This window comes from Nannospalax galili, unplaced genomic scaffold (genome assembly GCF_000622305.1).
Source record: "Nannospalax galili isolate Female #2095 unplaced genomic scaffold, S.galili_v1.0 scaffold299, whole genome shotgun sequence".
NCBI classification, from domain to species: Eukaryota; Metazoa; Chordata; class Mammalia; order Rodentia; family Spalacidae; genus Nannospalax; species Nannospalax galili.
Window position 1 is genome coordinate 3,208,709 of NW_008343973.1, and position 10,765 is coordinate 3,219,473.

General features: G+C 44.6%; 1 protein-coding gene across 1 annotated transcript in view; it reads right to left on the bottom strand.

Moving 5' to 3' along the window:
• Positions 1 to 1,648: 1,648 nt before the first annotated feature.
• Positions 1,649 to 10,765, bottom strand: part of Fhl2 (four and a half LIM domains 2) — a 45,663-nt gene continuing 36,546 nt past the window's right edge. The window contains exons 4-6 of the mRNA XM_008840312.2: positions 9,908 to 10,077; positions 6,898 to 7,084; positions 1,649 to 2,247 (exon numbers count right to left, since the gene is read on the bottom strand). Coding sequence (XP_008838534.1) covers positions 2,096 to 2,247; positions 6,898 to 7,084; positions 9,908 to 10,077 — 509 coding nt within the window. The 3' untranslated portion in view covers positions 1,649 to 2,095. The remainder of the gene's footprint in view (positions 2,248 to 6,897; positions 7,085 to 9,907; positions 10,078 to 10,765) is intronic.

A 10,765-nucleotide genomic window follows, 5' to 3' on the forward strand; every position in this document is an offset into this window, starting at 1 on the left:
CAGATCATAATGGAATAAAACTAGAAATCAACAGTAAAATAAATGACAGAAACTACAAAATATACGAAGAAAGGACAAATACACTTTTTTTTTCTTGTTAGGAATATTTTTAAGTTTATTCCTTGACAATTTCATACATGTATATAATGAATTCTTACACTCACTCCCCCATCCTCTCTTATCCCCCTCGCAATAGACAAGTGCTGTTCTCACCCTTGAACAAAGAAGTTTCTTTCTGCAGTGAAAAGTAGTGAATGCAGAGACTCTTGACTGATCAAGGTGCTGAGAATGACTATTGAATGCTCATCCCATCTCTATCACTCCAAGGCTCAAAGAACATCATAGAAGAGGGACAGAAAGAATGAGCTTAGGTGATGGAAGGAGGTATGTGAAGTGATATCTTCTGGGCATGACATGACCTTTGCAGTCATGGATAATATACTCCTCAGTGACTGGTGCTCATTGAGGAATTCAGGGAGGAAGCATAAACATTCTTAGGCTCAAATGAAAGTACAACATATCAGAACACTTGGGATTCAGCTAAGGCAGTTCTAAGAGGAAACACACACACACACACACCAGAGAGACAGACAGAGAGACAGAGAACTCTAATAAAATTAGAGATGAGGAAGAGGAGGTTACTACATGTTACAATAAAATCTAGGAATCATTAGGGAATATTTTGAAATTTTATATTACAAAAAGACTAGGAAATCTAGAGATAGTTCATAGACACATACGACCTATTAAAATTAAGTCAAGAGGATGTAAATAGCCAGACGTGGTGGTGCACACCTTTAATCCCAATATTCTAGGGACAGAGGTGTGTAGATCCCTGTGAGATCAAGGCCAGCCTGGTCTACATAGTAAGTTCCAGGTTAGTTGGGGCTACAGGAAGACTCTCAAAACAATGACGACAAAGAGAATGTAAACAAACAGAGCCATCAATACTGAAGCATTGCCAAACCCTACCAAACTTTTAAAGATGAGCTATACCAATGTTCTTTAGTCTGTTAGCTCCCCTGCTGTCTTAGTAAGATAGGAAAAGAAGGAACATGGCCAAACTCATGAAGCACTTGGAGATTCTGAAATAGGAAGATGCCACATGTTCTAAGCCAACATGGGTTACATAGTAAGTTCCAGGCCAGCAAAGCTAAAGATGAGACCCTGGATCCCAATCTCCACCTCCTCCCCAAAAAGAAAGGGGGTGACTGAAGGCCTCAGTGTGCCTTCCCTTGCTAGAGTGCCTAGAATGTTAAAAGGATACTTTGGCCTCAAGGTGCTCATATCGTCCCTGGGTGGAAGAGAAGACCGTCAGTGTAAGATAAGATCTATGACATGGGAAAGAGCCAAGCTCTGCTACTAAAAGTGAGCAAGAGCTTGGGTTCCCTGTCCCCACCCCCCTTCACATTCCAGGGCTTGGGTTCATGCATCAAATGTGAGCATGAGAGAGAGAGAGAGAGAGACAGACAGACAGACAGACAGACAGGAAGTGTGGTGCTTCAGAAAACTTCCTTGAAGTAGAGTGTGATGCTGTTTGGGCTAACATCACCCCCAGCCCATCGGAATCTACTCTGCAGAGTGGAGTCCCAGGACCATGTGATAACGTGTTCTTCAAACTCAAACATTTAATCAGTATTTCACACACTGCTTGGCAAGAGAGTTTATTAAGTTACTTTATTGTAAGTCACGTAACCTTACTCTAGATTTTACATAAAAAAGGAAGTTACAGAGCTACAAATACCAACTCTTCCTTGAAAAAACATTCAAGTTCATGACAAATGTTAATTGCACTTAAAAATTAAATAGGCAGTGAAAGAAGGATGCATTTATAAAGACACTCAAAAGGACTTTACATTTGCATCTGTCTTGTGTGACTACAAAAATTCCAAACCATCTTCCCACTCAGGATTTACATAAGGGTTTTCTCTCCCCCAGGACAGAACTAGCACAAAGGACTTAAGGGTTCAACAAAAATGAAGGCCATTGGGCAGTGAGAGGAAAGCCTCAAGGTGGGAACCAGGACACACATTGCCTGGGTCAGAAAGAAAATGCATGAATCTGTGTGTCACAAGTCATGACTTCTACGCTGCCTTCAGATGTCCTTTCCACAGTCAGGGCAGAGAATGTCATCTCTCTCTGTGAGGAAGCCTCGCCCCACCAGGGACAGGGAGCACTTCTTGCAGTTAAAGCAGTCGTTGTGCCACTGCCGTTCCTCAAAAGAGATGTACTTTGTGCCACCGAGTCCTGTGAACAAAGGAAACGACAGGGAGTGTTGCCTGGTGACTATCAGTAACAGAATGAAAAAGAAATTCTTATTTAATGTTTCAGCTTTATTCCCTCCGTGTGACACACATGCTATGAGTTTCTCGACTAGAGACTGAAAGCTGAGACTTCAAAGGATCAGCTACTTTGCATACCTGTGAGGAGCTCACAGACATTGGAAGAAACACACAGACTGGCTCCAAAAGGATGCGATACATGCTATGAAAAAGTGTCCGTTGGCCTGGGCAGCAGCTCGGTGGTAGAGCACTTGCCTGACCATGGTGAGGCACTGGGTTCCATCTCCAGCACTGTGAAAAAAAGTTCCTGTTGTTCCCGTTCTCGTTACCTGTTTCCCCCAGAAATGGGCTCCCATAAGAGAAGGGAACAGGTTTCCCATGCCCCTGCGCTGCACTGTGGACTACATTCAGGGAGTCAGAAGAGGAACGTGGTGATCCTTCAGGGGATGGCAGGGCAGGCTGATCCGATGGAGAGGTCCTGGGATGAGGGAGCTGGGGGTGTAGGGGAATGAGAGAGGAGGCTCACTGAGGGGTACAGAACACTGAAGGAAGACAGGGCTGCTAGCACAGGCTAGAGCTGACTATGAAAGTGTTAAGGACTGAACAAAACCACCATTGTACTTTTTAGTGGAGCTGGAGATAGAATCTGGGGCCTCAAGCATGCTAGGTAAGCAGCCAACTCTGAGCTACACCCCGAGCTCCAGTATTCTTTTTTTTTTTTTTTTTTTTTTTTCTTTGAGACAGGGTCTCCCTGTAGCTCACTATGTAGACCAGGCTGGCCTTGAACCCACAGAGATCCACCTGCCTCTGCCTCCTGAGTGCTGGGATTAAAGACATGTGCCACCACGCCCGGCTTGCCAGTATTCTTAAATAAGTAGTAACTCATTTCACTTCCAACCTACTGCTACTCATGGTTTTTATTTTTTTAATTTATTTTTATTTTATGTGTATGAGTGTTTTGCATACGTGTGTGTAAGTACAGTCATGTCCCTGCAATGCCTGCAGTGGCCAGGATAGGGTGTCTCATTCCCTGGAACTGGAGTTGGGGCCAATTTTTAGTTACTATGTGGGTGCTGGGAACTGAACCCTATTCCAGTTACAAAACGTTCTCCCCAGAAACAGTGGTGTGATAAGCCATACTGTAACAAAGTAGTCACATTGGTCTAATGCCAAGGTCTCAGACTCATCAGTTAGGTCCTATTGTAGCAAGTGTTAGGCTGACGTTCAGCATTAAGCCCTTCCATACTGGTAGACCTTACAGCTTTTCCTCCTTGGCAAGCCATAGCAGGGTTGGGACTGAGCCCAGGTCTATAATGAAGCATCTGTGTCTTTCCAAATACCACACCCAGTATGCTCCTGATGGAGTATACACCAGGAAAGCTCATCAGCTCTCTTTCCTTAAACATGGCTTTAAAAAAGCAAATTTTTGGAGCTGAGGATGTCCTTGGTAGCAGAGTGCTTGCCTAGCATGTATGATGCGCTGGGTTTAATTCACAGCACCACCACAACAAAAACAGAAATATCAAATAGCTAGTTTCCAGAATATCAAATGCCTTTTCTATTCCTAAACTCATAAGGACCTACAGACCACAGAGCTAGGGCTCTGACCATGGGCAGAGCCCAATCTAGGCTTCAGGCCAATGGTTCTAACTTTTCCTGCATATTTCAGTCACCTAGGAAACTTAAAAACTCTGGGGGCTGCTGAAGGCTTGGAAGGTGGTGGTTTTTCTTCTCAGCGTGTGGACTCGACTGAACTGCAAGGCCAAGCTTCCGGGACACCCCGGCATCCCTGCTAGTCCACTGCATCTCCTTCCTCTCACCCTGTTAAGTTCTACATCAGAAAACTGTGGGCAAGGAGGGGCACTGATGGGCACGTGTGGGAAGAAAGATATGAAAATGCCATGCAGGGCAGCTGTCCCAGGTTGAGAGCTTCTTTTGGGGCTCTGATTTACCCTGAAATGCCAGCACATGCAACAAGAGCTAGAAATGAGAGCCAAGCCCGGCGTGGTGGTGCACGCCTTTAATCCCAGCACTCAGGAGGGCAGAGGCAGGCAGATCTTTGTGAGTTCAAGATGAGCCTGGTCTTCACAGTTCCACGCCAGCTGGGGCTACAGGGAGACCCTGTCTCAAAAAGACAAAAAAAAAAGAATTGAGAGCCAAACAAACAGACCAAAGGGGGAGACTCCTTAAGGGAAGACGCACATGCACAGCCAATTCTGATTATTCACTGTGATTATTATATCTCATAACATCCTTATGAAGACTGAATTAGCAAATCCTAAACCACTGGCTTCAAACACAGAGTTAGGTTTCTGAAAACCTCTGCCACATTTGCAACTGATTAACACAAAAATGTTACATATGTGTGCCTCAGCTTGAGTGCAAGTCACTTTAATATAGTTTGACTTATGACATTAAAGTCGTGGTCAACAGCAGTGCAGTGATTGAATGAAGCTCTTTAGCATGCATTTTCTCTGAGGCACCTTAAGTCTTTTCATGCATAGGGACACTGGAAATTTGGCAACTATTCTAAAGGGCAGAAAAAAACCCCTCATGTCACTGGACATATGTTCTAAAGGATACTTAGTTAAATATGGGGAGTAGAGCATGAACGCAGAGCTTCACTTGCTCAGTGGTAGCTGAGAACGCCCGAGTCTGGGAACTGAAACCATGCTGTGCTGTGCACATCTGTGGGCATCAGTTCCAGGTTATGGATCAGTTTTGAGGGCAGGCAAGTTTGCAAATATGTACTGTGTAATATAATGAAATCAACTCTAGAAAAGAATTAGGCAGTACTACACACAGAAAGCTAGAAAATACTATTTTCCAATTTATTTTATAAAAAATTTAAACGCTATTAAAGGAAGAAAATACTAAGGATCTATTTGGGACTTTGTCTATGCTCCCACTGTGCATGTTTTGGCTGAAAGTATGTGTTAGTTGCAATTTCAATGTCCTTGTATATGTTTTTGAAGATGAGTCACTGCTTTTCAGAGAATTAATTCTGTTGTTTTAAAGAAAGAATTTCTGTTTTTCTAGAGGCTTTTTTCCCCATGCTATGAGGCAAGTCACAGCTACACTGCAACAAACACCCATATTTGAAATAATACTTCATATTTAAACTGCTTTTTCATGGACTATAAAGCTTTGTAATTGTTTGACTCAACAACAGTTATTGTGAAAACAGCATTAAATATGAATATGCCATTGAAACATGTCCTATTTTCCTCCCTAACTAATTTCAAAGGAAATAGTTGCAATCAGAGAGGAAGATTTCAATGTTCCTTATCTTTTAATTTTACATGTAAATACTGCACAAGTTCTGGGACAGAGGACCATCTGCCGGGAAGATGAGTAGGTGAGTAGGACCAAGGGATCTGGGTTCTGGGCCCGAGGAAAAAGAAATGCACAAGGTCAAGTACACCAGGGTGTGCAGTAAGTTTGTGGAAAGACTCTGAAAAGCTACAGAGGAAAGCCTATGGCTTGCTGCTCCCCACCAGATATGTCTACTGATTATGCAGTAGGGATGAAGTGATGAGCTGAATGAATGAGATTAGAATATCCACTTCCTAGCAGGCGTGGTGGCACACACCTTTAATCCCAGGACTCAGAGGCAGAGGCATGGGGATCTCTGTGAGTTCGAGGCCACCCTGGTCTACATAGTGAATTCCATGCCAGCTGGGGCTACAGGGAGACCCTATCTCAAAAAAGACCAAAAATAAGAATATCCACTTCCTAAGGGCTAGATGGTTTAGTGGTTAAACTAGCTGATCTTGCAGAGGACCTGGGTTCAATTCCTAGCATACCATGGCGGCTAAGAATCAGGGATCTGACTCCCTCTTCTGACCTCCATGGGCACTGCATGACATGGATGCAGTTACATACATGTGGGCAATACACATGTTCACATAAAATAAAAATAAAATTTATATATAATAAAATATGAAAATTTAAATATGTATGTTACATATATATACACATATAAATAAAAGAAAATCCACCTTATGAAATATTCCCACACTATAACAGGACTGATTGGTCTAGTGGTGCTTGGTGAATATATAAAGGGCTTTAGTTTGAAGCCATCTAGTCCCCATCTTCAATTTCTTCGGCATACTCAGTAGCTTAGTTTGGAGGAGGTCTGCCAGCCAAACAGATTTTGGGCTCTTGCTTTATCAAACTCTTCGGGGACTGTGCTATCAATAAACTACTTGGAATGTGCCCTGTGTGGGCACACCTAGCTGTGGGAGAAGTCTCACTAAGATGTCACAGACACTTCCAAACACCAGGTTAGCTGCTGAGGATGAAATGCGGGATTCATTGTGCTCACATGACTGACATGGACTCACAGACTGCAGTGTGAGAGATAATCCAACACACTCTGAGGCCAGGCCGCGTGATTCTCTGATCAGGCAGGCTGGAGGGAAAGTCGTCAGTCACCTGCTAGAACACAGGTAGTGTACCAAGGACAGGACAGCAGGGGGTCAGAAAACTGTGCTGGGCACAGAGCCTCAGCAGGGCCACAGCACCATCACATGCTGACATGCTCAACTTCCATGTCACTCCATGAAGCAGACATCCTGTGCCCTGGCAGTGGGCTTCCCGTGACACTCACCACTGATGGGGTTTGTGCACCCAGCACACTTCTTGGCGTATAAGTCACAGAAGCAGGTCAGGCAGTACGCAAACTCATCCCTTGCAGTGAAGCGCTGCCCGGACAGCTGCTTCTTGCAGGCTGTGCACACGAAGCATTCCTTGTGCCAGGGCTGGTCCCGGTAAGTGACGCCTCCCATGGTGATAGGCTGAGGAAACACACACAAGAGTCAGGGGGGCCTCTGTTCCTAGCACATCTCCTGTGTGCTACTGCCAGTGGGAATGTGAGAGTTCCACCCAGGAATGTCCACTTGTTAAAAGTGGTAAAGAAATGGCTCTGACACCTTGTGACCCTCCATCTGCTTTCACTCCACTGCTGTCATCCCTGGCTTTCTCCTTACGACACTAGTTCTTGGGTGTCCCAGGACTGTTGGGGAATTGAAGGCACAGGTACTTATGGCCTCATCACCTCCCCAAGGAGGAAGATGGTGCAATGGAGGGTCACATCAGATGACATTAAGGGAATTGACTCTACTCCTAACCAGCCTTGTGGTTGAGGCAAGTCACGGCTCAAGATCTGTTTCTCATCTTCAGAGTGGAAGTGATGTGGACAGAGGGACAAATCTCAGTGGAAGGTGACCTCTCCAGCCCCACCCTCCTGCTCAGCCTGTCCTGGAAGGGTAGGAAAGGAGAGGCTTAAAGACTCCTGGAATCAACACCTTGCTGGGATGGTAAGCAGGGAAGGGCATCTTGGAAGCCTTTGTCCTCACCCTGCCTTACAGTCCTAGAACATTTGCAAAGAAACTGTAAGGTAATAATGGACTGCTCATCCATACCTCCCTGCATGTAGTCATCTTCTCTAAACATTGCTTTTCTTTTTTTTTTTTTTTTGTCTTTTTAAGACAGGGTCTCCTTGTAGCCCCAGCTAGCCTGGCACTTGCTATGTAGACCAGGCTGGCCTTGAACTCACAGAGATCCGCCTGCCTCTGCCTCCTGAGTGCTGGGACTAAAGGTGTGTGCCACCACGTCCTGCTAAACATTGCTTTTCCTACTAATTTAAACTGTGGGTAAAGAGTGGAGTAGGAGATCAGGAGTCTAAGTACACCTTAGCTTGACAAGCAATGGCAACAAAGATGGAATGGAAATAGCTCAGGTGGCACCTTGGTGCTTTTTGCTTTTTGAACATGTGGCAGCATTTGGCAATTTCTGAGGTCCTTGTATAAAGTTCATGAAGTAAGATGCTGTTTGTATGCTGCAGATGAATAAACTGAGAGCCAGAGACTTGCCCAAGAGTGAAGTCATAGCTGGTTAATGACAAGGCAGGAACTAGAATCAGAGAATCAAGACTCCCTTCTGTCCTGCACTCTTGTCATTAAATCATGAACCAGAAACCATTTGCCTATAACTTCTTGCCCCAGCAACAGAGTTTATGGAAAATATGCTAGGTCTCCATGTTCTATGGGGATATGGGAGGCATGTATATGTGAGATGATGCTCCCCACTGCTTAGTGCTCCTCCCTGATCCCCCTCTATGCTCTGTATCCCATGCCCGCACACCCTCCATACCCTCACACCCTTCACCCCTCCACCTTCTCCCCTTCCCTCCATCCACACTAATCTCCACCCCTTCTCACACATTGGCAGGCTCAGATTCACCTCAGCATGGCTTTCTTCCAGATTCCTTCCCTAAATGCCTCCAGCCCCTACTCCTTAGCTTAGCTCCTGTTCCTTACTCTGTGAACAATCTGTTCTTCACAAGAGCACATGTGTCAAGATACCAGGCTGGAGAGTAGAGTCATCTCTACGTGATTAAAATCCAGCATGATTTGAGTGTGTCCTGTGTGCCCTCAGAGCCTTGGTGCCTCATGGCCCAAGGAAGGAAGTCTCTCTAGCCCAGATGTTCTGCATGTTTTAGGATACACATAGACATAAGTCCCACAAGGATGTGCCACCTTCATTTTTGCAAATGAACAGATCACATCAGCAGATTATAGGAAGATGTAGTAACTCAAAGAGCCACAAAATGTACCATCTTGGAGTTTTAATGTGGGGCTTATAGGTGTGCCCAAGCCAAGCAGTGGGGCTGGATGCAGGGTCAGTGATGCAAAAACAATATTGAAGTTTTGCTATGCATGCTGACCACTGCTGAGAACTTCAAGAATTAGCTGTAGACCCTGGTTATCAAGTATACCTGGTGAACAAGGCACCTAGGATGTGCCACTTGTGGTGTTCACAGAGCTCATGGTGGATGAACCATATGTGGGCTTCCCCCAACACACTGAGACAAGGCTTACTGAAATGGATCAAACTGTTCCTAAGTCAGAAAAGGCAGCTGTGCAGCAGAATGACATTCCAAAAGAAACAAGAACTTATGGTGTAGGAATAAGTTCAGCATAGAACACATCTCTCACAGAGATCCCCCTGCCTCTGCCTCCTGAGTGCTGGGACTAAAGGTGTGGGCTACCACACCTGGTTCATTTTCCTTCTTTAACCTAACAGGACAAAACCACAGCAGACAAAGCACAAAATCAAGCTGGTCATTTTGATAAGTGATCCGTGCCATACCATGAACCAGGCCATCGCTCGTGTACTGGTCGTCTCCTATCTTATCTCTCTTCTTTCTTCCTGTCCTTTCCCTCTTCTCTCCCCCTCTTCTATCTCTCCCTCTCTCAAGTTTAGCAGTTAGTTTCCTGTTTAGTCCAGATTAGTTAGACAATGCTTTGGGGTACGCAGTGTCCCATCTCGCCAGCATCAAGTCTAAACAAACGGAAATGTTCTAGAAGGCATGACTTTCTCTCAGATCACACCAGTGCTCTCATCTTTCTGAAAGAAAGACCAGAGTACAGACACAGTGGGTAAATGCACAGAAGCCCACGAGAACACACGTGCAGAGCAGGAATGGCATCATTCTCACAGCATGGAAGAGTGACAGGTGCCCTTTCCTCCAGAAGGGACACTTGACAGGTGGGCCCTGGATGCAAACTGAGAAGGATGGGTGAGCCCCCCTCCCACCAGGGGGAATTTCAAGCTACCTTTTTGCACTGCACGCACTGCAGGGCATACTGCTTCTCGTAGCAGGGCACGCAGAAGTTCTGACTGTCCTTCGGGATGAAGCTCTTGGTTCCAATGGGCTGTTGGCAGCGCTGGCAGATGAAGCAGGTCTCGTGCCAGCTGCTGCCCTTGTACTCCATCTTGCGGGTCCCTGTGGTCAAAGGCAAGAGAAAACAGCAGCTGCCGTTAGACTGGCCTGGAGTCCCCAAGACGTGCCTTCAGAGCCTGCCATCTCGGAGTTTTGTGATGAGGCTAGCTAGTCCCTTCAACTCTGGAAGGCTTGCCTCAAACCAGGGATAATTCCTATTTTGCCTTTTGGCTCAGTGCTATTCACCTAGATCCTAGAACAACATTTATAGTTAACATTTATGTTAAATATGGTGGTTGGGAATATTAAATTTTCAAAAAATTATTTATGTAAAAATCACATACTTAGAAGAAGCATTTCATTACAACAGGATTGACATATTCAATAACAATTTCCAGAGCTAAGATGCTTCTCTTTGGCTGTAAAGTTTTAGGTTTATAGTTGAATTAATACAGTTATACAATATTGTACTCAGTATAAACCCTATAAGACATAAAATTAAATGAGGTTTTAACCTTTAAAAAAGATATCCATGTCGTTATTAAAATACAGTTGCATAAAGAAAAATTCATTTTTAATGCAATTAAAACTAAGATGTTTGCACATGCATTTCTAATCTCTATATGTCTGATTATTACTAGTCACTGTTGGTTACTTTCTGAGCATCTAGGCATCTGAGCATGGATATAAAGTCATCAGGTAGATTTCAATGGTAATGTTTTTCACATCTACTAATTATTGTTTTTTAATC